We start from the raw sequence: 25,571 nt of genomic DNA on the forward strand, positions 1-25,571 counted from the left end.
GCATGAGCCAGGAGTAACCCCTGTGCATCGCCAGGTGTGACCCAAAAAGCAAAAACAGACAGAAAAGAAAAATGAAGGTCACCATATTTTTTAAGTATTAAAAATGGTAATAGAAGATTGGAAAGATGAAATGCTTATTAGACTGGAGTATGGAAGGGAAAAGGAGGTAAAAAGAAAATAACATTTATGGAGCCTTGATCACATGCTGGGCTCTGTGCTCCACACAGTCAGATGCATTGAATAAGGAAATACGTGCCTGGTCCTAAAAGGTAGGCTAAATTGGAACAACGCGGTAGTGTTGGGGGACAAGAACATTTCATATGTTACATTGATATGAGCAAAGATTAGCAAAACATATTAGGACATTACAAGTGAACCTTCTTGACTAGGTACAGTGCTTTTTAACCCAGGATACAATTCTCTGTCCATTTTCCTATTGCCTTTCATGATATTCTGCATATTTTGTTTGTTTGGGGCCACACAGCAATCCTCAGGACTTGCTCCTGGCTCTGCACTCGGGAATTACTCCTGGCCCTCCTCAGAGGACCATATAGGATGCCAGGGATTGAACCCAGGCTGGCTGTATTCAAGACAAACACCCTTCCTACTGTAAAGTTGTTTTAGCCCAGCATTCTGCAGATTTTTCAGGGACAATTCCTAAAGGATTAATAAATTAGGGAGATGAATGAGAGGAAGGCAGATTGTAGTCAGCACCAAATGCCAGACTAAGGAATTGTAGTTTATTTTCTGGATACATTTCCATTTCTTGTTTATAAGTAATCTGATCTTTAGACCTTAGAGATAGATCCTAAAATACTATAAAGTTAGACTACCTACCTAACACGTTTTTTCTTTCCTTTTCCTTTTTTTTTTCTTTTAAGCTTGCCATTGCATGTCAATACAGAATTGCAACAAAAGATAGAAAAACAGTATTAGGAACCCCTGAAGTCTTGCTGGGCATCTTACCAGGAGCTGGAGGCACGCAAAGGCTGCCCAAAATGGTAAGTGTAAGACCCTTCACATGGTCTCCACCTTGACTGCCTACATACACCCTTGTACAAAACACATAATATGGGGATTCCTTGTAGAATTTAGAAATCAATACAATTCTGTTGCTGTTACTGGTTCTAATTCCTTTTTTTTTTTTCGTATTTTTAATTCCTTGATTGTATTGTTGACTAAGATCCTTAGTGCCTAAGGGGGATGAAGCTACATGTGTTACTTACCAGAGCTTGTGGTTGAATTTCTTCATTCTCTGCACCGGGTATCTAAACAACTTATCAAATCTTTTGAGTCATATTTCATGATAAATACAGACAGCAGATCCTTCCCTCATCTGTATTCTGTAGAACCAAAAGGGTCCATTAGACTTTTTTTAAAAAAATTCATTGCTGGGGGTGTTGGGGAGTGGCAGGGATGGGGTGTCTCCCAGCAGTGTTCAGGGAGCACCGGGGACCTTCCCAGTTACTCTCAGCTCAGCCGTGCAGACTTGAAGTTTCCATTGCAAAACTTGGCCATGTGATGGGGATTGGACGGGTGCACCGGGGCCAATCCTGTGGTGCTCAAGCACCCTGCATTGCTGGATAGCAGATTCAGGCTTCTCCGAGGTATGCACTCCAATCCTTTGACGTATCTCCCTGACCCTAGCTTTTCTTTTATTTAGATGTTTTCATTTTTTAGGAGAAGGGCTAGTGAGGCAGAGAGGCTGCAGAACAAATGTAATATGAAACTCGAGGGTCTACTGAGCTTATGCTATTCTTCAGTGGAAATAAATTCCAGTAGTCTTTGGAAGAGTGATAGAAACTGAGCTAGAAAAATAGAACAGCTTATGGTTTTAGTTTCAGGATACTAAATTGTATGCATTTTTTCATAATCATTGTCAAGATTTGTCTCGTTTATTTTGTGTGTTTTGGAGCCACACCCTGTGATGCTCTGGACTTACTCCTGGTTCGGCACACAGGAGCCATTCCTGGTGGGCTCAGGGGACCATGTGGGGTGCCAGGGATTAAACTTGGGTTGGCCACATGCCAGGAACCATCCTACTTGCTCTGTTATCTCTCTAGCCCCTAGAGGATTTACTTTATATATGTAGAGGATGTTTACTGAGTTGGTTTTATTTTAGTTGGTATTTGTATGTTGCTAGAAACCATTCCTCTAGTGTTGTACTTAAGATACATAAGTTGAATTCTATTTTTGTCATACTTAAAATTCTGTCTGGAGACAAAGCTATTAGGTTTTTTCAAGTTCCCACTGGTTATAAGAATTTAATATAATATACAAATTATATAGAAGAATGATACAAGTGCAATTTTACTCAATATGCTTATCTACCATATTAGATGCATGACAAAAGTAGTACAGTAAAACTCAAAGAAAATTAAGGGTCTTTTTTTTGCGGGGGGAAGGTGCCACACCTCACTGTGCACAGGGCTTACTCCTGGCTCTGCACCCAGGAATCACTTCTGGCGGTGCTCCAGGTACCATACGGGGTGATGGGGATCAAACCTTGATCTTCCGCATGCAAGCAAAAGCCTTCCCTGCAGTACTATCACTCTAGTCCCTCAAATGATTCTTTTTAAAGTTGGAAATGTGTAATCCCCATTTAGCTAAGTGAAAATTTTAATGATTGTTAAGTAACATAAAAAATGCAGTTTGAGGGCCATAAAGATCATACAGGGGTTGATCCAGAGCCATAGTACAGCGAGTAGGGCTTTTGCCTTGTACACGGCTGATCCAGATTTGATCTCCGGCATCCCATATGGTCCCCCGAGCACCGCCAGGAGTAATTCCTGAGTGCAGACCCAGGAGGAAGTCCTGAGCATCACTGGGTGTAACCCAAAAAAAACAAAACAGAACAAAAAGATCATGCAGGGGTTAAGGTGCTTACTAATTCCGTCCCCAGTATCCTGTAAGGCCCTCACCCAAGAGTAATTCCTGAGCATAGAACCAGGAGTAAGCCCTGAACACAGCCAGGACTCCCTCCCCAAAACACCAACAAGTAGAAATAAAATTTGACTTCTTTTTTTTGTTTTGTTTTTTTGTTTTTGGTTTGGGACCACACAGGGACCAAAACACTTGGTGCTCGGGGGTTTCTCCAAGCTCGTTGCTGGATGGTTATTCCTGACAGTGCTCCTGGGACTGTATGGTATTGGGGATCAAAGCCAGAGCTTCTGCATAAAGAGCATGTCTCTGGTTCTTTGAGCTAGTTCCACAACCCAACTTTCACATTTCGTTATTCATTTTTCTCACTCGAATAATGTGTAAGCTGTCAGAGTCACTCTGATATTTTCTTCCCGTATTCTCTGATCCTTGTGTGCACATTAGGTAGGTGTGCCCGCTGCGTTTGACATGATGCTGACTGGTAGAAATATTCGTGCAGACAGAGCAAAGAAAATGGGACTAGTTGACCAGTTGGTGGAACCCCTGGGTAAGTGCTAGCCGGCCCTAGATTTTGACTTGGTGAAGTAAAAATCTGGTGAACACTGTTTACAGTTATTTGCAAACTTTTAAGTTATTAGTGTATTAGTCCTCATTCTGCAGAGTAAAAATTTTCTAAGAATAGCCAATAGTAAATTGTTTTAACATCACCTTGATTTTTGTCTTATTTATAATTTGAACATAAAGAATGCAGAATTCAAGTCATTATTTTGCCTCTTGAATTAGCTGGACGAGAGAGATAACCTTGACTGACTGAAAGTGTGTTTGCACGTGAAGGCCCAAATTAGAGCATTGCCAACATAATGGTCCCCTGAGTACTGCTAGGAGTGACTCTGCATGGATTCAAGAAGGAGCCCCCGAATGCCCCCAGTCTGACCAAAAATACATATATAATAAATTATTTGTATCATCATGATGACCCTTCTTAAGCATTTGTTTCGGTGATGTAATAAACATCTATGAAACAGCCAGTCTGAGAATACAATCAGTAATTAACAAGTACTGATATACAACCCCTGACCCTGTGAAATTTCTTTACCTCTCCTTACCCAAGGAAACTAGTTTTTGTTGTTGTTTTGGCTTTGGCCACACCTGACAGTGCGCAGGGGATACTGCTGGCTTCGCATTTAGAAATTACTCCAAACAGTGCTCAGGGGACCATATGGGATCGCAGAGATCAAACCTGGGTCAGGTTCATGCAAGGCAGACACCCTACCCACTGTACTATCTCTCTGGCCCCAGAAACCACTATTAAAGACTATGCATTCTTTATTCTTTTTGTGCTTTAAAGACCAATACTGAGCTGATATTTACAATGACATTTATAATTTACCAATTTCTAATGTATAATTTGAGTTTTGGACTTCCGTGTTTTGAGGCCCTGAGCAGTTTGGGGGGACTAAATGCGTGTCAGAGATTGGACTGGTTTGGCTGCATGCAGGACAAGCACCTTAACTCCTATGCTGTCTCTCCAGCTCTACAGTTTGAGTTGGTTTGATTTGATGGCGATACCCAGCAATACTCAGAGCTTACTCATGGCTCTGTGCTCAGGGATCACTCCTGGTGGTGCTTGAGGGGACCATATAGGGTGCCAGGAATTGAACTGGGGTCACACACATGTGAGGGAAATGCCCTACCCACTGTACTATTGCTATGGCTGAGATTAATGATTTACAGACATTTACTCCTGGCCTTGTTGGCTTGCCTTATATATATATGTTTAGATATGTCTGTGAATTTTTCATTTCCAGTAATCTCTGTATTTTTGTTTTGTTTTTGGCTGTGCTCAGGACTTACTCCTTGGCTCTGCTCAGGGATCACTCCTAGCAGGGGTCAGGAGACCTTATGTGGTGCCAGGAATCAAACCTGGGTCAGCTGTGTACAAGAAAACACCCTCCATGCTATACTGTCTCTGCAGCCCACAGTTATCTGTGTTATTTGTGTCTTAAACTGGTATCATATTGTCCTAATTACTCTGTTTTCATAGTGACTCTTGAAATCGGGTAATATGCATCAGGGATCTATATCAATGGCAGAATGCATATCTTGTATATCTGAGCCAACACTGGAAAAAAGTAAAGGAAGGAAGGGAGGGAGGGAGGGAAAGGGGAAAATGCAAAAGAAATGAAATCAGATAATGTGACACATTTTGTTAAGTTCAAATTTAAGTATCTGGGGCCCAGAGTGTAGCTTAGTGGCAGTGCACTTGTCTTGTCAAGGACAAGTGAGGCCCTTGGGTTGACCCCTGGCACTAAGTATTTCATCCTTTCAGAACATCAGACTTTTTTTTTTTTTTTACTTAGAATTCTCATTAGTTGATAAAAAAAAAATTCTCACCACTTTATAGTCCATAGAAATCCAGTTGATTCCTCTGTATTATCCTACATTATCCTATCCTATATTAACCTTGCTAAGGAGCTGGATCAATAATAGTACTTTGGGTGCAGCTCTTACCTTGCATGCAGCCTACCTGGGTTCAGTCCCCAGCATTCCATATGGCCCCCTAAGGCCACCAAGAGTGATCCCTGAGCACAGAACCAGGAGAGAGCCTTGCACCACCAAGAGTGACACAAAAACAAAAAAAAAAAGAATTTTCTGCATCAATAATTATTTTGTCTACAATTAGCTTGTAGACAAAAAGTCATTTGGACTTCTTTCTTTACCAGATGTTTAGCACATCTTTCTTTTGCAATGGCTAAACTCTTTAATATTGGATTAAAATGTGAAAGTAGATACTGCTAATATCCCAATCTTAGGATGAAATGTTCACCATTGTAGCACTGTAGCACTGTCCTCCTGTTGTTCAGCGATTTGCTCGGGTGGGCACCAGTAACGTCTCCATTGTGAGACTTGTTACTGTTTTTGGCATATCAAATATGCCATGGGGAGCTTGCCAGGCTCTGCCGTGTGGGCGGGATACTCTCGGTAGCTTGCCAGGCTCTCTGAGAAGGACGGAAGGATCGAACCCGAGTTGGCTGTGTGTAAGGCAAACGCCCTACCCACTCTGTGCCATTGCTCCAGCCCAATTAACTGTGAGCTTTTTATGGGTGCCCATTTTCAGATTGAGGATTTGATATGCTGAGCACACATATTGAATAATGTCTTCTGTTTTTGTTTTGTTTTTTGTTAGGACTATACCTGTACTCAGGGGCATTTCCTAGCTTAGCACAAGGGGTCACTCCTGGTAGTATTTGGGGTACTGTGTAATAATATCACTGGTGCATGGGGCCAGAGAGGTTGTTCAACTGATGAGCACATGCCTTGTATATAAGAGGCCAATTTCAGTCTCCAGACCACATGGTCCCCCTAATCATGGGCAGTAGTCATCCTGAGGGCCTAGAATGATAGCAGAGCGGGTAGGGCGTTTGCCTTGTACGTGACTGACCCAGGTTAGATTCCCAGCATCCCATATGGTCCCCCGAGAGCCGCCAGGAGTAATTCCTGAGTGCATGAGCCAGGAGTAATCCCTGTGCTTCGCCGGTGTGACCAAAAGAAGCAAAAAAAAAAAAAAAAGTCACCCCTGAGCACCACCAGGATGTGTAGTTCCCAAACCAAATATATAAACATAGGTGTTATATCACCAGTACATGAACCAACTGTGTATCTTGTAGAAGGAAGGTCTAGAGGGTTCAGTAATGGCAGGTGTTTAGGGGGTCACTCACCCCCACCGTAAGACCAGGTTGGAATCTTGTAGACTCTGCCAACTGAGTGTTCAATAGTCTGTTGTGGAGGGTGTTTCAGCCCCCAGGAGTGCTCAGAGGTAACCCCTGGCAGTGTTCTGGGGACTATTATATGTGGTGTGGGCATTCAAACCAGGCTTGCTGCTGTCACGTCCTGTGGGCCCAAGTTCTGTATTTTTAACTAAGGAATATCATGGGGGGAAAGCAGATCAGTAAAAAAACAAAGCCTGCCAGGTCAAAGGCCTGTGTTCCTTGGCTTGAGTGGGCAAACATTATCTGGAGCACAGGTGCAGTTGTGGCTACCAGCTGACAAGAGTGCCATAGTCCACTGTCATTCTGCCGGCTGTATCTGCTCTTTGCTTAGGCCACAGCGGGCAAGATGAAGGCGATGCAGTGGAAGCCTCATCTCATCCTAGCTGAGGAGGTCTCTATATTCCCTTGTCAGTGCAGTGACTCATTGGGTTTACTGTGTTTCTGGCCAGGCAATTTTAGTGACTTTCACTTGGCCCTTCCCTTTGTGGTAGACTTCATATGGGGATGCTGTCAAGTATGTCTGTGGCAATGGTGTGGTCTGTGAATAGCCTCAGGGTGAGTCCAGGGACCAACAGCCCACTACAGAGGAGCCCTGAGCTCTCAGAAAGCCTTGCAGTGACTCCTGGAATTGCAGTGACTCCTGAAATTAATGTCAGTGGAATTACTGTCAATTAGTAGCCCCCAGAAAAAGTTCCCTTTCCCCGAGATAAGTGATCAAAAGTCTTTTGGCAGGAAGATGAGATAAAAATAATATAATCCCCTTGAAGGGCTGGAGCGATAGCACAGTGGGTAGGACGTTTGCCTTGCACGCAGCCAACATGGCCAACCCGAGTTCGATTCCTCTGCCCCTCTCGGAGAGCCCAGCAAGCTACCGAGAGTATCTCGCCCGCACGGCAAAGCCTGGCAAGCTACCCGTATTCGATATGCCAAACACAGTAACAATTGTCACAATGGAGACGTTACTGGGCCCGCTCGGGAGGACAGTGATGGTGAATCCCTTTGAGAGATACAGCCTCCCCTTCATTCAGAAGCTGTATGGGTCGGGAAATGGACTCATTTTAGGGAATGTCTGTTGGGCCATGACTCCGGTGATACAAGTTATACTTGTATTTAACACAAGTCAAGGAAGAATTTCTTGGAAGACTCTCGGCGCTGGAGTAGGTGGGACACCTGCCTTGCGGCTGGGGTTCGATTCCCAGCACCACATATGGTCTCCTGAGCTCTGCCAGGAGTTGTCCCTGAGAACAGAGCCAGGAGTAAGCTCTGAGCACTGCCAAGTGTGGCCCAGAAGCTGTAGCACTGTCTGTAGCACTGTCATCTATTTGCTCTAGCCGGCACCAGAAACGTCTCCATTGTGAGGCTAGTTACTGCTTTTGGCATAGTGAACACGCTACAGGGAGCTTGCCAGGCTCTGCCATGCGGGCGGGATACTCTCAGTAGCTTGCCAGGCTTTCCGAGAGGGATGGAGGAATCGAACCTGGGTCGGCCACGTGCAAGGCAAACACCCTACCCGCTGTGCTATCACTCCGCCTGGAAACAAAACAAAAAAAGAATTTAGCAGACTCTTTTTCTTTTCTCTAGATACCACGATCAGCTGCTCACCAGTGCTAGAGTTCTTGCTGAACCAGGCTGTTCTGATGAATGTTGGCCTCACTCCCCTTTATGGGAACTATGCCCACTTTGCCTTTAGCAGTTACCAGTTGCTGCCCAGGCTCTGCCACCCCAGAGTCACACCAAGTAGCATGTCAGCATCCTCAGACTGGTAGCAGTTCCCAGTGTAGTTTCTGCCTACAGAGAAGACTGCCCGGAGTTCCTCAAGGATGCAGGACCTCCCCTTAGAAAGATTTCTTAGGGCTGGAGTGATAGCACAGCGGGTAGGGTGTTTGCCTTGCACACGGCCGACCCAGGTTCGATCCCCAGCATCCCATATTGTCCCCTGAGCACCACCAGGAGTAATTCCTGAGTGCAGAGCTAGGAGTATCCCCTGTGCATCGCCGGTGTGACCCCCCCCCCAAAAAAAAAGATTTCTCAGTCGTGGCAGTAAACATCTACTGTGTCTTCAAGTGATAGACCTTTTCACATACTGGGTCAGAACCTTAGAAAATTTTTTCAGGGGCCAGAGCTATAATACAGTGGGTAGGGTGTTTGCCTTGCATGTGGCTAACCTAGGTTTGATCCCTGGCATCCCATATGGTCTCCTGAGTACCGCCAGGAGTAATTCCTGAGTGCAGGACATGACCCAAAGGGAAAAAACAATGTATTTGTTGTGCTATTGTTTTATTGTTACTAATTTTACTTCTGTTTGTATTATATGTTTCTCAAAATATAGCCAAGGGCTGGAGCGATAGCACAGCAGTAGGGCGTTCGCCTTACAAGCGGCCAACATGGCCGACCCGAGTTCGATTCCTCCGCCCCTCTCGGAGAGCCCGGCAAGCTACCGAGAGTATTCGATATGCCAGACACAGTAACAACAAAGTCTCCAATGGAGACGTTACTGGGCCCGCTCGAGCAAATCGACGATCAACGGGAGGGCCTTTACCTTTACCTTTACCAACATATAGCTATTGTTTTAAACAATTACATTTAGTAGTTAAAAGATGAAAAGGGGGAGCCCCGAAGAGATAGTAGAGGAGGTAAATCACTTGACTTGTGTGCGACCATGCGGGGAACCATATTTAGATTCCCAGTATCACAGATGATCTCCTGAGCACTGCCAAGGCCACTCCTGAGCACAGAGCCAGAAATAGCCCTTGAGCACTGCTGGGTGTGGCCCCAACCCTCCCCACCTACCCACCCACCCCCCAACAAAAGGAAAAAAAGAAAGCTGTGTCAAAAGTAGAGAGCCTTTGGCTCTGGCCTACCTAGAGTTCTGCCAACCTGGAACTAACCTCTGCCTGCTCTACATTCCAGCTTGTCATGTTTGTTTTTGCAGGACCAGGATTAAAAACTCCAGAGGCTCGGACAATTGAGTACCTAGAAGAAGTTGCAGTTTCTTTTGCCAAAGGGCTAGCTGATAAGAAAATCTCTACGAAGAGAGACAAAGGATTGGTAGAAAGTGAGTATCTTTATTGAAGAACACAGGTGAAGTTTCTGTCCAGATGGTTTTACTTATTTGCTGTGGATTTGAAGTGTGTGGTAACAAAATGCATACTTCCTCACTCTGGCTAGGAAGGCCACACAAGGGCCCTGCTCTGGAGCCGGTTCCCGACACTGGTTAGCTCAGTCTCAGTTTGAAACCTTTTAATCTCATAGAGTAGAATGATAGGATAATAAATACCAGAGTACCCAGTACCCAGCCTTGGCATCTAAATGAACCAGGTGTTTTTAAAGAAATGCTAGGTTGAAATTTAGATTTTGCATAGCAGCGTGAAAAGCAGTTCTTTCAGGGGGGTGAAACAACTGCATTTTTGTGGAATTCACAGAATAAATTAGCAGATAGGCAAGGCTTTCTTTTCAGGAAGTTTCTAAAAGCGTTTTACCTTATAGAATTGACAGCGTACGTCATGGGTATTCCATTTGTGCGGCAACAGATTTACAAAAGGGTGGAAGACACTGTACGAAAGCAGACCAAAGGCCTTTATCCTGCACCTCTGAAAATAATTGATGTGAGTCTTTACCCCACACATTCCTTCCTTCTTATAAAGCAGTATTCCTTTTTTTTTTCCCCCTGGCTTTTGGGCCATGCTTGCTGTTGCTCCAGGCAGTACTCAGAGAACAGTTTGTGGTCCCAGGAATCTAACTCGGGCCTCCTGCATGCAAAGCATGTGCTCAGCCTGTTGAACTATCTCTCTGGCCAAAGAGCAGTTTTCTTTAGTGTCCTTCTGGACCATGTTTGACAGCATTAAAATTCTTAATGCTCCTAATAAAGGACTTACCTAGAGGGCCAGAGACATAGTACAGCAGGTGGGGGGCTTCCCTTGCACGCAGTCTACCTAGGTTTTATCCTTGACACCCCATATGGTCCCCCAAGCCCACCAGGAGTGATCCCTGAGCACAGAGGCAGAAGTAAACCCTGAGCATCGACACGTGTGGCCCCAAAACAAAACAATTCCCCCAAAAGAAGAAAGAAAAGAATTAGATTGAGAGACAAGTAGAGCAGTGAGAGAGGAAACCATTTTGCTAACTCACTCTAAGTTTGAGTACAAACCTGACACACAGTAGTGAAAGGTAGTAAGGGACTGTCTGAAGAGAGATTGTGTGTGTTGTTTTAGGAGATATTTCTGGAAATTCAAACAGTACTAGATTAGACAGAAATTGGGTAAGGGTATAGATTTGTTCTTTTTTAATTGTCATTCCCATTAATTATGATCAGTTAATTAATAACAGGATGCAATTTCTGCATCTTTTAAGCTTGCTGTTATACTTGGAATCGATTTCATGATTAATGTGATGAGTTTAAATCAGGACTTTTTTAAAACTTTTTCCACTTTCAAGTCTTTTCACCCAAGAATTTTTGTTTTGTTTTGTCTTGGGGGCCAGACCTAGTGGTGCTCAAGGCTCTGTGCTCAGGGATCACTCCTGACTGGGTGAACTATATGTGGTGCCAAGGGTCAAACCTGGGTGGGGCGCATGCAAGGCAAATGCTTTAACTGCTATACTTACCCTCCTGGCCTCAAGAATTTTATTACACAATCCCAAGAATATAGGTATATAACACATAATTAAAATTAAACATTTACTAATAATAAATTATTTTTAAAAATTTTTTAATTTTTTTCTTTGGTTACATGGTCCTATCTGAATTTGTGACTCACAGTTTAAGAAATCGGGGCTAAATAATGTGGCTGGGAGTTAAATGATATGGCTTAGGAATGAATATCAGGGCAAAAAGGCTAAACCTGGGACTTGGGATCTGTCTGTTTGGAGAGCAGGAGAAGCGAGGGGAGTGATTTAGTGGGAGGGACGGGGATGGAGAGGAGCAGGTGAAGCTGTCACTGGACTTAGAAAGGATGGGTACGACCCTCAGGATCCAAAGGTGAATTAGGAGGTTGGGTTGGAAATGTGGAACGTACTGTTCCCTTCCTATTCCGTCTACTTCGTTGTCTTCTGTCCATCTCCTCTGTGAGTAAAGTGTCCTCAGAGAAGAACTGAGTTCGTATCAGCAGCCAAGCTCTCAGTCTGCTTCTCTTACTCCAGTCTAGACTCTCGCCTTAACTCTTTAAAGACTAACAACCCGAGCTAGTTCATCTCATATCAGTGCATCTCTTGTCAGTCCATTCAAACAGTGAACGATGCTTTTCATTTCTTAGGTGGTGAAGACTGGTCTCGAACAAGGGAATGATGCTGGCTATCTCTCCGAAGCACAGGTACAGCTGCTTTCTTTCATTTTCCATTAAGACACAGGAAAACCTAAAGCTCAAAACTGTAAACTCTGTAGAAAACTGAAAAGAGGAAAGAGAATCAAAATCCAGAGTATCCTCAAAAGTTTTCTCTCAGTGATTATTCAGGTTAATCCCAGCAACTGAATAGATGAAAACCCTGGGGGTCTGCGGATACTGGAACTTGTTCTCAGTGATGAGTGTCACTGGAAAGAGAAGGGTCAGTGTGATGGAATTCTTTCTAATGAATCACTTGGACTTTTTTTTCTGGAGTGTGCTGGTTTTGTCATGCTGAAATGAATACACTGATAAAAATTATGTTTTCTACGAGTTAGTGCCCAGACCAGGCACACACGACCCTTTGAAACCCAATCTATCTTTGTTGAATCAGAAAAAGAAGGGAAGGGGCTGGAGTGATAGCACAGCGGGTAGGGCGTTTGCCTTGCACGCGGCCGACCCAGGATCGATTCCCAGCATCCCATATGGTCTGAGTGCAGAGCCAGGAGTAACCCCTGCGTATCGCCGGGTGTGACCCAAAAAGAAAAAGAAAAAGAAGGGAAGTATTCTGTACCCACAGAAAGAGGAAGACAAGGTTATGCGAACAAGGCTCGCCCCTTCCATTTTTCTAACAAGTTGGTGGTATTGTAGATTTTGTTTTTTAAGTTCTTAGTAATTGTTCTTTGCTACTAGGACAGCAGATATCTCCACAACAGGGCTGGAGTGATAGTACAATGGGTAGGCGCTTGCCTTGCACGTAGCTAGCATCCAATCCCTGGCATCCCACATGGACCCCTGAGCATTGCAAGCAGTGGCCCTAGATTTAAAAAAAAAAAATTCAGGACAGATCTTGGAGAAAATGTATCTTGTACTGGGATGCTTTTTTCAGGATACTTCTGATTTATTCTTTTATATCAGAACCAGGTGCACATATAGAGAAAAGCTGGATTATGTCCCATGAATCAGTAATTGTCTTCATTGTGTGCCTTATACTCAGTATTTTCTCTGTGTCCTACTTTACCACAAGCCATCCCACCACCAGAAAAAAAAGGATTAGGACATTGCTTCATGTTGTATTAGGACAGGAAAGCAACTTTATTTAAAAAAGTCATTCTTTCAAATGCAATTTGTAATCATGAATTGTACCAGGTATTTCTATAGCAGTGACAATGGTAATAGCTAACATGGATGATTTTGCAAGTCTTCTCATTTCATTTCCATAACAACACTGTTTGTTTTGTTTGGGGGCAACAAGACTTTCAATAGGTCTTTTTTTCCCATCTAAAGTATCAAGAGAGCTTCACAAGTGGGAGATCCCGTGAGGATTCTTGTCAAATGCCATCTCTAAATCTGAAACTCCTAACTACAAGTAGAGGCTCGTTCTGCCTAAGCCTGGTGGCTCTTTCACGTGTGGCAGCCAGTGGGCAGAGACCTGACCCTGGGAGGCACTGCCTGGGTACAATGCTATTCTGCCATGCTGGAGTCACAGGCTTTGGTCAAATTACTCAAATTTTCCTGCACCGTTCTACTTAATCTTTATTTATATATTTCTATTTGGCTTGGCGGTGGGGGGCACACCTGGTGGTGCTTATGGCATACTCTTGGATCTGCTCTCAGGGATTACTCCTGGCAGGATTCAGGAGACCATATGGGGGTGTCAGGGATCGAACCCAGGCCAGCCAACTGTAAGGCAAGCCCTGCCCATTGTACTGTCGTTCTGGCCCTCTTTCCCAATCATTAAAGAAAAGTCAGGGCCGGAGTGATAGCCCAGTGGGTAAGGTATTTGCCTTATATGCTCTCAGCCTGGGTTTGATCCCCAGCATCCCATATGGTCCCCCGAGTACTATCAGGTGTGGCCCCAAAACAAAAAATTCTGTGGGCCAGGGAGGTGCTGTAAAGGGCTAGAATAGCACATGCTTTGCTTACTGGGCCCTAGGTTCACTCCCTGGCCGGGCAGGGTCCCCTGAACACCTAGCTGGGGGCACAGCTCCCAAGCACCAGCTGGGTCTGACAATCAAACCAAAATAAATTAAAAGCGACATTAGTGAGATGACTGTGAAGGTACATTTTGACTGACACTATTTCGTGGAAAAACGTAATAGGGCATCTAGGGTAGTGAGGTGAAGGTGAGCTGCCTTGTATCTACAACTTTTTTCAAAGCAGCAGTAGAAAATGCTGCAGAGGGAGAAAAAAAGAAGAGAAACATGCCTGAGTGCCAGGATTCTCCAGGAGGCCCAGCCCAGAGCCCTCGGTCCCCAGCCTGGGGGGATCTATCTGCTGTTGTCCCCTCTACTTTTCAGAAATTTGGGGAGCTTGCGATGACCAAAGAATCAAAGGCCCTCATGGGACTCTACCACGGCCAGGTTCTGTGCAAGAAGAATAAGTTTGGAGCTCCGCAGAAGGAGGTGAAGTAAGTCCCGCTCTCCCTCCGACGCCCCAGTCGGCATCGCCCCATGCTGGGCCGGCAGGGGTCTCTGCTTCAGGCCTGCCCTGGCTCTCTTGTGTTCTGAGCACAGGGCTTCGTGTACGGACCAAGAACTTGGACAGGAATCTGCCTGTGTTGTTTGTTCCAGCCAGGCTGCTCCATGAGGTATAGGTGTCTGGTTCTGCCCCTTGAAACCTGACTTACCCTCCCCCTCTCTTAGCCCAATCACTGCATGGCGTAGCCGTCGTGTGTCTCTGTGACTCAGGATTCTGTTGCTGAGACTCCCACTTCCTCCTTGTGGGCCTCACCCTGTGCGTGTTCAGGTGACTTTCAGCTCGCGGCCTAAGCTTTGGAGATTCTGCTTGCTTGTCTTTATGTCTCTTGTTTGTACCCAGTCTCAGGGGGATTCTGCCTCATTAGTTCTCCCAATAACTGGCCCCTGAACTCACCTTCTCACTCAGTGGTTCTCAGCAGAGGCAGTGTTGCTCTTTGAGGACATTTGACAGTGTCTGGAAACATTTTGCATGTCACAACTAAAGAGGGAGAGATGCTACTGGCCTCTAGTGGCTAGAATCTAGGGATGCTCGATTCTGCCAGTCTCCTACCACAATCCCCCATGCGAAACGGTAATAGTGCTGGGCCTGAGAAATGAGGTAGCTGAATTACTTGGCGAATTTAAGAAGCTGGTGTTACTGCTTCCTCCATCCTTTTATCTTTCGTTGAGGTTACAGTCCAAAACAGATGATGAAAGAGATAAAAGGTTTGGCTGGGTGTGACTGATTCCACCCAGGAATTCTGACGTCTGATCACCCAGTAGAACTTGAAATGCAGCTGCTTCTCTGGTGAGCAGTGCTGTCCAATTCCTGCATCTCTTCATTCTACCAAAATCAGATAGGGAGGACCGAGGATTAAGGTGCTCCCGCTCACCTCACACTCGTTGACCCACTTTGATCCCCAGATCCCCAACCCCAACCAGGAGTGATCCCTGAGCACAGAGCCAGGAGGAAGCCCTGCATACCACCATATGGCACAAAACCCTAAAATTAATTAATTTGCCCTTAAGGGAAGATAAAGTATACTTCCTCAACCACTTACAGAAAAAACAGTTTTTTTATTATTTATTCTGAGACTGGAAATTTTATTGCTAATCTAATAGGAAGAAACTAGTTCATTTTAATATGCATTTGCCAGATTATAGCAAGATTAAGTTTCTTCTATTAGAAAATTGTAATCATTTTATAACCCTGGCCTATTTTGTTACTCGAGCGGGCCCAGTAACATCTCCATTGGAGACTTTGTTGTTACTGTGTTTGGCATATCGAATACGTCACGGGGAGCTTGCCAGGCTCTGCCGTGCGGGCGAGATACTCTCGGTAGCTTGCCGGGCTCTCCGAGAGGGGCGGAGGAATCGAACTCGGGTTGGACATGTTGGCTGCGTGCAAGGCAAATGCTTTACCGCTAGGTTGTCTTTTTTTTAGTTGATACATACATTTTCTTCATATGTAGCTTGTAAATAAATTTTTCGTTTGTGATTGGGCCATTTTTGGGGGTTTTTGGTTGGATCAAACCCCTGGCTTGCATCACTCTAGCCATTTGAGCTATTTTTCCCTATACCGTACCCCAAATTTTCATTTTGACAGCAAATGTACAGAATACATACATGTTTTTAATCTCTATTTTCATTTCTGTTTTCTCTTTGTTCGCCAGTCAACATTCTCCATGTTACTATTTGTTTTATTATAAAGCACATTTGAAAGATACTCTAGGATTTGAGATTCAGCTTTCTTTGCATGTATCAAATATAATTTTTGAGAATTAAAATCAGAATTGTTAGGGGTAAAGCTTTGTCCTTCATTACAACTCTAACTTAGATCTAAAGTACTGTAACCTTGGGCTTCTTCCCTGACAGAAATTACTTTGAAATTTTTGTTTTGTCTTTTTACACCCACTAGAGACCTCTCTGGGGAGGTGGTGAGTTTTGTTATAATCAGATTCAATTTCCGACCTTCAGAAGGTGTAGAATTTAGTGGAGAAGGTGAAAAATCCTGTCCAGCAAACCCATGCCAGAGTACTCTGGTTCTGACAAGTTCAAAGGGAATTTGGCACAGACAGGGCAGGAGCGTATGTGCCAGGATGTGTTTGAGGGAGAGCTGAGGCCCAGAAACAAACACACAAACGCACTGTCCCATACACTCAGCCAAGGAGGTGGTGCTGACAGCGCGGATTTCAGGAGAAAAGAAAGATGGCTGCAAAGTGGCAGAATCACTAACAAGTCAGTTGGAAGAAGGTAGGTTAGTCTCTGCACATTTTCCCGCAAGGTGACTTTTGCTTGGGAAACAGAAATGCACAAGGTGACTTGGGCACAGAGTTGCTTTTTTTTTTTTCCCCCTTCCCTCCACCAGTGTCCCTAGTTTCCCACCCACATCCCAGTCTGCCCCCTTGCAAGCACAATCAAAAATTTTTTTTCCAAAAGTGATCTCCTGGCATGACTGAAGAGCAGAATAATTCTCTCCCTGAGCAGACCAGTTCTCTCAAACCTGGTGGTTTTTCACATTTAACTTTGAAAAATGAATTGAAGAGGTTCTACAGATAAAAATGATTTGAAATAGCCTTATTGTTCAGTTCTGTGTGTGTTGGCTCGTCAGGTGACGTGGGCATTTGACTCTTGTTATGGAGGTCACTGGCATGGTATTTACCAGAACTTCTTTCCCTCTTTCCTTAGGCACCTTGCAGTTCTCGGGGCAGGGCTGATGGGAGCGGGCATTGCCCAAGTCTCTGTGGACAAGGGCCTGAAGACCATCCTGAAAGATGCTACGCTACCTGGACTGGGCCGAGGACAGCAACAAGTCTTCAAAGGGTAAATAAAACCTGTTTTCCACCTCCCTCAGGAGTTGGGGAGGTTTCTGCCACTAGGGGTTCCTTTCCCCTTAATTGATAAGTACCAGCCACTGGACACTTAAACCACATTTTCCGGTCCTCACTTCCATGTTTAAAGACAATATAAACCTTTAGTATCATCAAAATCTGGAGACATTGAGGGCACAAGAGAAAAGTTTGCCAATTGGATATTATTAAAAGTCAGTTACAGGCCAAAGCCATACTACAGTGGGTAGGACACTTGCTATGCATGCAGCTGACCCAGTTCTATCCCTGGCATCATATGCGATTCCCTGATCCCCACCAGAAGAGATCCTGAATCAGGAGTTAAGTCCTGAGCACTGCCGGATGTGACACCTCCCCCCCAAAAAGAAAAAAATAACTTTTGGGTATCAGACTAGAAAGAGGATTGTGAATTTTGGTAGCTGCCCCTTAATTGCTCTGCTGTTGTGAACTGTGGAGATAGTGAGAGGGCTGGGACTCAGCTGTTGGGAACTGTGTCTAGGCCGGATGTTAGAGGTGGCGGGGTGGCAGTGGGAGCCCTGATGGACGTGACTGGAGAGCAGCAGTCAACTGCTTCGGTTCCACAGTGTCTGAGGCCTTACAGACTCTGCCTCTGTCTTACCTCTGAATTAATAAAGGGAGACTATTCTCCCTCTCGCCTGCGGGCCCAACCCCCACCCTCCCACACCCACATACTGCCTGTTTTGCAGAGGGGACATGGAAGCGCTTAGCCAAGCTGGGGGCTGGTTTCAGCTCGGTTCTCTGCCCCGGTGGAATGGACCAGCTGGCTCCACTCAGACTCGGCTGTGAAGACCTATTAGCTAACTGGACTTTTTTTTCTTTTTTCCCTAAATGGGTAATTGGAGGGCCTGGGATATAGCTCATCAGTACAGCTAGCTTCTGAATGGATTTGTAGCTTCCTGCAGAGGAACTAGCATAATGCTATCCAGGACCAGGCAGATTAAGGTAAAATACGGTGAAAGAGCTAGGAGCTGTAGTCAAAGATTCTTATTCCCAAATTCTGAGCAAATACTGAGCCAGTATTCCTAAACAGCTTTTTATTCTTTTCATTTTTTATTATAACCCTGTGATTTACCAGGATGTTTATAATAAAGTCACTTCAGGCATTCTGACACCAATTCGACCACCAATGTGACCTTCCCTCCACCAGTGTCCCCAGTTTCCCACCCACATCCCAGCCTGCCTCCTTGCAAGCACAATCAAATTTACTTCATATTGTTTGTTACAACACAAAGGCAAATGGAATTGTCAAATATTGGATCAATAAGAGTCCATTTGTGATCACTGTTGTCATGGTAACATAAAATCATTGAGGATCTCCTGTGCTGGTTAGTGCTAGTTGAGCTTCTGTGTTATTGTTTGGGCTCATTGAGTTTGATGATTTTCAGTGCAACTTTCAAATCAGATTTACTGTGATCCTACTGGGCTGGCAGTACTATGAAAATTTGAGGTGTCGTGCGGCCGCATATGCAGCCGTGCAGTCCATGAGCATGAGACCGTTGGGTGGCTTTGGCAGTTTGATGAGTTTCAGTTGAGGAACTGGGTCGTTTCTAAGTCAGAGGGTGTCGGATGTGGCTGCGGGCAGCTGGGCCTTCAGGCAGAATGGGGAATCTGCCCACCCCCATTCCGAGAAGGGCCCAGAGTCCTCAGCCCATACCAATCTGCCTGGGAAGCTTTGGCAGCCTGATGTTCTCTTGGGCTGTGACACTGGGCCCAACACTGGGCCATTTCTCTGCCGACAAGATGGCAGGTGGGGTGGAGCCTAAATGGCATTTTCTAGTCCTCCTTCACCAAAGAGGAGCTGCTGCAGTGGCAGAGCTCCCTGCCCTGCGCCTCTGGATCCAGCCATCCTGGCTTTCTCTCTTGCCCTGGAAACGTGAGGCTGCACATGTGTTTGGGACTTGGGACACAGGAAACCGCCCTCCCTTGGGAACCATTTTCTTGGGAGCAACAAGCCATGTTTGGGGCTCTGACAGGCAGCTTGTCTGCTGACATCGGAACGTTATCCCGCGTTAAGGCTCTCATTGAATGCTTCTTTGAATTTGTCTTGTGACCAGTTTTCCTTTTGGTTAGAGAAATGAGTGAATGGGGTTTAGCTTCATTCTTCATTTGGAGGAAAATTCTAGGTCATTTATTTTGGCAGTGTGGTCAGATTAAAACCTAAGAGAGGCTGTTTTCTTTGGCAGTAAAACTAATCAGTTAATTGAGGAACAGGAGTCCTTTTTAGCTCTTTGTGGGAAAGAGCTGAGTTAATATTTCATGTAATCAATACAGTGCGCTGATGGTGAAGTAGATTGAGAATCTGAGAGATAATGTTTGGTATGTGTCCTCTGGAAGATTACCAGTTCAGAATAACGAAATGATATGTAAGCAGATACAAATCCCCATGGCCCAGCGTTTCCCCTAATGCTGTCAGAGACAGAGCAGCTCTGCTTTTTTGTCTTGCCTTTCTAGAATTCATGTAGCTTCCTCTTGGCAAATTGAACTGTTTTACGAGTGTGGTCATTTGTGTAGGCTGGGCACTGAGAGGACCTTGTGATAGGAAGAACGGGGTCTCAGGGCCAGAGATAGAAAGTAGAGTGGTTAGGGTGCTTGCCTTGCGTGGGCTCAGTCAGTCCCCAGCACTCCCAGCAGTCATCCCTGAGCATAGAGACAGGAGTAAGCCGGGTGTGGCCCCCAAGCAAACACAAATAAGTGAAATTTGACAGAATGTGTTCTCAGGACCAGAGAGATACTACAGTGAGTTGAAGTTTGTCTTACATGCATCTGATCTCGATTTGATCCATGGCACTTTATATGGTTCACCGAGCACTGCCGGGTGTGATCCATGCACATAAAGCCTGGAATAAACCCTGAGCACAGCAAGTTGTGGCCCAACCCTCCCCCAGAATATTAAAATTAACAAAGGAAAGCGTGTGGTCTTGACTCCTGGTACCCCCTGAGCAGGCCATTTGGTCCCGAGAGCTCAGTGCCGTGGGGGGTGGGGGGGCAGCACTGGAGCCCCAGGACGGTGTCAGCATCCACTCACAAGGACTGTGCTTCTTCTAGGCTGAACGACAAAGTGAAGAAGAAGGCTCTGACGTCGTTCGAGAGGGACTTCATTTTCAGCAACTTGACTGGGCAGCTCGATTATCAGGGCTTTGAGAACAGCGACATGGTGATTGAAGCTGTTTTTGAGGACCTGAACATTAAGCACCGGGTGCTCAAGGAAGTAGAAGCGGTGAGTGGGGGTGCCTGGCACACTCAGATGCTCAGTGAGGGAACCCCAAGGTGGGGTGTTTCAAGGGACTTAAGCCTGAGTGATAGTAGAGTAGGTAAGGCGCTTTTCTTGCACGTGACCAACCTGGGTTTGCTCGCTGGTATCCTGTATGGTCCCCTGAGCACTGCCAGGAGTAGTAACTCCTCAGTGCAGAGCCAGGAATGAACCCTGAGTGGCACCAGGTGTGGCCCAAAAAACAAAATAAAAAAAAAAATTAAGGGGACTCAAGGAGGGGCCAGAAGATAGAACAGCAGTTGGGGCCCTGCTAGAATGTGGCCAGCTCAGTTCATTCCCTAGCACCACAGGGATCCTGAGCTTTGCCGGACACAGCCATCGGGGCTCCTAAGCACCTCCAGGTATATGCCCCCAAGTGTCGCCAGGATGGTCCCAGTTTCCCAAGCAGCTTCACATCCTCGAGCCCTTGGCATGGAACCACTGGTCCATTTGGGCCGGAATAGCTGGTGGGGTCCCTGAGCCTTCTGATTGCACTTGTCGCCTCTCTCCCGTTCCCGCACCCCCCCCCCAAAAAGAAAACTATAGGAACTCAAGGAAATTTAGGGTTCTTTTCATGTACAAACCTGAGTTTTTGTTAACTCATGCAATCCACATAAACTATAGATCAAATCCAAGTTCTCGGGAAAAAACGGAACTGATTTACCAGTATGTAAGATTTGGTAGCCTTTTGGGGGAATCACCGAGACATAACTAACCTCCTGGTGTAGGGCTGGATGCCATGTTCTTAAGACCTTGTCTCTGGACCCTTCACCATCTCACGTGGGGGTCGCCTTCGCTGTCCCCAGCAAACTCTGTTGCTGGGTAGAGCACAGATGTCCATTCAACAGTTTCAACAGGGCTCTGTGGAGGGAGCTAGGCCTTAACTCCTGGTTTCATGGAAATGGGGTCGGGTGCCTCAGGCCCCTGCACGTGCCCCTGGCCACCCTCACATGCCTGTCTTGGCAGCACTGCAGTGTGGCTGCTGCTTCCAGGCCAGCGGAAGCGAGAGGCTGCTGGCTTCCCGGGCAGGGCAGCGTCCCCTCTGCCAGCTTCCAAGGCCCGACACAGTACCCCCCTACCGGTTTCCAAGGCCTGGCAGCGTCCCCTCTTAAGGCCAGCAGTGTCCCCCCTGCCAGTTCCCAAGGCCAGTGAGTGCCTCCCACTGCCAGTTCCCGAGGCCAGGGCAGTGAGTCCTCTCTGCACCAAAGCCTAGATCAGCTGTGGGGAGGCAGGCCGGCTGCAGGTTTCCTTGATCCGGAGTGGGTGCCCACCTCCTGACTGCTCTCTCCCCTGCAGGTGATTCCTGATCACTGCATCTTCGCCAGTAACACGTCAGCTCTCCCTATCAACGGCATCGCTTCTGTCAGCAAGAGGCCTGAGAAGGTAAAGCCCAGGCTTCCCTGGACACGGGCCTGGGGCACTTATCAAGAGGAGTGAGTGGCGTTGGCTTCCCAAAGCTGGGCTCCCCCACAAAAAAGGGAGTGGGGGTGCCATGGCCAGAATGAGCTGCTGGAGTAAGCAGAGTGGAAGTTGAGTCTTATAGGTGATTTGCATCCTGATGGGTCTCGTTGCTCCGTGTCACTGAGCGCCGAGAGCTGGGCCGTGTGCTCCACACACCGCCTCAGCCGGGGAGCTCATGGCCACGGGCCAAGCTTGGTTCCAGCTCCAGACCCAGACCAGACCCTCAATGCGGTGGGCTGTGTGTCTGCCTGTGGGCCCTCCTGCCAGGGAAGGAACAGGCGTGGGAGCGCTTTTCTTCATATTGAGTGGGGCACCTTGAAATTTGGATTGGGACTTCTGCAGAGTAACCAAGGGGCGGGGAAATCACAAAGGCAAAATGGGGCAACTCACTTTTCCGGAGGACTCGGGAGCGTCAGGTACCGAAGTCGCTGGGAGAAGGAGGGGTGCAGAAAAGGCCCCAGGTTCATGTACGAGAAACACAGAAGCCCGCTGACTCCCTGTTTAATAGCAGGGGAACGTTGTTTCCCACCCACGGTGGGTAAGCATGAAGCAGAGGCCACCTGGAAGGGGGAGCGTCCACTGCAGTGGGAGTGGCCGCCCAGCCAGCGCTCGGCAGCCTTGAGAACAGTAGAAGAGGTTCTCCCGGGCCTTTGAGGCTGACCTTGCCGTCCCTGTGGAATTGAACAAGCATCAGAGTTTGCAGCCCCGCTCCCCCAGAACTCGGGCTGCTACCTCCTGCTTGCCTCTTATTGGCAGACGGAAGTAAGGCCCAGTCTCCAGCACTGCACACAGCAAGGAGCTCCCAGGCACTGTGTGTGTGTGTGTGTGTGTGTGTGTGTGTGTGTGTGTGTGTGTGTGTGTCCCCGTCCGTCCGTCCTGGTGGTGAACCTCGTTGTTTAAAAGTCCAAATATGTCACTGGTGGCGAAGCAGATTAACTCACCCCCTGCCTGCCCCTTGCCCCCAAACAAGGGTGAACCCTCTCACCTAAGCTACTGGCAACATTCATGTAACTTCAAGGACCCTTCATTCTTGCTCAGTAATTCAAATTTGGTTTTTAGCTGTGATTTTGGACTATCTGTGGACAGGATCACTTGCCCTTGGTGGAGAGTTCTAGAAGCAGATGGACGAAGAGGGCTGCAGCAAGCTCTCCCTGAGGGGCGTGACTCGGGCCACCTGGCTGCCGTCACTGCGGGCTCTGTAGCGCTTTCCGGCTCCCCGCTCCGCGCTGAGACTGTTGGCTCTGCTCCCTCCGCCAGGTGATCGGCATGCACTACTTCTCTCCCGTGGACAAGATGCAGCTGCTGGAGATCATCACCACAGACAAGACATCCAAGGACACCACCGCTTCGGCTGTGGCCGTGGGCCTCAAGCAGGGGAAAGTGATCATCGTGGTTAAGGTAAAGAGCAGTGCGGGCCGGCTGGGGAAGCTGGACAGTTAGCCCGGCTAGAGCCCGGTTGTCCTGTGGTCATCTCTACCATGGACAGCGTCAGTGGTGAGTGTGCCACTGAGGAAGTAGGAGTGGGCCAAAACCTCTCCTGGTCATTCCTCACCTTTTGGTGACCAGGCCCCTGTGCCATGCTCTGGAGTCAGGCCGAGCTCCCTGACTTTCCCTGCAGCTGAATGTGAAGATTTCGGATCGGGGGAGCTGAGCAGCAGTAGAACGGGTGGGGTGCACACGGCTGACCCGGTCCCATCCACAGCCCGCATATGGTATTCCAAGCTCACCAAGAGTAACCTCTTAGCACAGAGATACGAGTAAGCCCTGAGCATCACCAGTTGTGGCCCTAAAACAGAAACAAAGAATTCTGATAGAGATCGTCGGCGCCCTTGGCTTTCCCAGTGAGGGCGGGGGAGGGAGACTGTCAGGCTCAGAGGTGCCGGCACGCTCATGTCCTCTCCCTCGGCAGGATGGACCCGGCTTCTACACCACCAGGTGTCTCGCCCCCATGATGTCTGAAGTCATCAGAATTCTCCAGGTTGGTATTGCCCTGGGAACGTTCCAGGCCCCTTCCCTCCCTCCTTAAGCCTGTCCTCCAACCCGTTAGTGTCAAGATGAGGGCCAAGGGGCCGGGAGACAGCTTGAGCAGTAAAGCCCGTGTGAGCGGGAGTATGGCCTTGCATCCCAGCCCAGCCCCAGAGCACTGCCAGCTGTGGTCCTGATGGCCCCCACACCCCTCTCACTGTGTTGAGCACTGGATGGTCCAGCCAGCCCCCCGGGGCCAGCATGCCAGGACAGTATGGGGCTAAGGTGCTTCCCCTGCATGGGGCAGACCTCGTGTCAGTCCCACATAGGTACCCCTGGGCACCACCAGAAGTAGGCCCTGAGCAAGCCCTGAGCTCAGCAGATGTAGCCTCCAGAGTAAATAAACTGGATAAAAAGATGAACAAGTTTCCTTCTAATAGTCTAAGTTTGCCTCTTCCCCAGAGGCCTCTGCCCGGGTCCGCCCAGAGCTGCGCAGTGAGGCCTGGGGCTGGGTGCCCTGCCCCGCCGCGGGTAGAGCCGCCATGGGCTCTGCTGTTTCAGGTCCCGGTGAAGACAGAGCAGCCAGCACTGGCCTGGGCTCTTGGTGCCTCATCTCTTGCCTGGGCAGGAGCGGGGCCGGCCCCTTCCCTGGGCCCCTGGTCTGGGTCCTACAGCGCTGCTCCATGGTCACCCCTTCTGTCCGGCTGGGCTCTCGCCCTGTCCAGTAGATTGGATTTGCAGCCTAGAGGAGAGTGATGTGTTCATCTTGCTTAAAGTGCCAGGGCCAGGAAAGGCTCGGGCTTTCCCCAGTTCCGCTTCCCATTGGGAAACAGTCCCACGCTGGCCTAGCGGTGGACCGCAACAGTGGCTGGTGCGCCAGGCTGCCTGTGGGGCCAGCACAGGAGCCCGGCGGGGGGTCGGGATGGCCTTCCCCTGAGTCTCTCCTTTCCTTCCCTTCAGGAAGGAGTTGAGCCCAAAAAGCTGGATTTGCTGACCACAAGCTTCGGCTTTCCTGTGGGCGCTGCCACGCTGGTGGATGAAGTGGGCGTGGACGTGGCTAAACACGTAGCGGAAGATCTGGGCAAAGCCTTCGGGGAGCGGTTCGGAGGCGGAAACATAGAGCTGCTGCACCAGATGGTGTCCAAGGGCTTCCTGGGTGAGGATCAGCAGGAAACGGAACGGCTCTGTTGGTCTCGAGTTTCCGGAGCCTGCAGAGGGACAGACAGACCCTGGGGAAGAGCATGTCAGAGGGAACTTGGAATGGGACTTGACGAAACCTTTCCCTAGGCTCAGAAAAGGGCTCGAATCAAAGGCAGAACCCTGGTCTCGTTCTGCAGAACCCTGCCAGCGGCGGGCCCTGCCAGGCCCGGCAACCAGGCTTTCTCCCGCTGTGAGACTAGCATTAAGGACGGCCTTTAGGCGCCCACATTTCCTGCCGCCAGCCTGGAGAACTGGCACCTCTCAGTCCTGCACCCAGCTGAGGCCCGCCAGCCCCGTGACCCTCACATTGACAAAAGACAAAGTGTGGGGGCTGGAGCGATAGCACAGCAGATAGGGTGTTTGTCTTGCACGCGGCCGACCCGGGTTCGATTCCCAGCATC

The 25,571-nt window shown here is 47.7% G+C and overlaps 1 protein-coding gene across 1 annotated transcript in view; it reads left to right on the forward strand.

Annotated features, from left to right (window-relative positions):
* The window catches only part of HADHA (hydroxyacyl-CoA dehydrogenase trifunctional multienzyme complex subunit alpha), a 41,845-nt gene that overhangs the window by 14,888 nt on the left and 1,386 nt on the right, over positions 1 to 25,571 (forward strand). The window contains exons 6-17 of the mRNA XM_056123058.1: positions 882 to 1,001; positions 3,325 to 3,427; positions 9,583 to 9,705; positions 10,137 to 10,255; positions 11,900 to 11,956; positions 14,266 to 14,375; positions 17,113 to 17,247; positions 20,340 to 20,511; positions 21,841 to 21,927; positions 23,263 to 23,403; positions 23,915 to 23,983; positions 24,931 to 25,126. Coding sequence (XP_055979033.1) covers positions 882 to 1,001; positions 3,325 to 3,427; positions 9,583 to 9,705; positions 10,137 to 10,255; positions 11,900 to 11,956; positions 14,266 to 14,375; positions 17,113 to 17,247; positions 20,340 to 20,511; positions 21,841 to 21,927; positions 23,263 to 23,403; positions 23,915 to 23,983; positions 24,931 to 25,126 — 1,432 coding nt within the window. The remainder of the gene's footprint in view (positions 1 to 881; positions 1,002 to 3,324; positions 3,428 to 9,582; positions 9,706 to 10,136; positions 10,256 to 11,899; positions 11,957 to 14,265; positions 14,376 to 17,112; positions 17,248 to 20,339; positions 20,512 to 21,840; positions 21,928 to 23,262; positions 23,404 to 23,914; positions 23,984 to 24,930; positions 25,127 to 25,571) is intronic.

Source organism: Sorex fumeus, unplaced genomic scaffold (genome assembly GCF_029834395.1).
Source record: "Sorex fumeus unplaced genomic scaffold, SorFum_2.1 ptg000006l, whole genome shotgun sequence".
Taxonomy (NCBI): Eukaryota; Metazoa; Chordata; class Mammalia; order Eulipotyphla; family Soricidae; genus Sorex; species Sorex fumeus.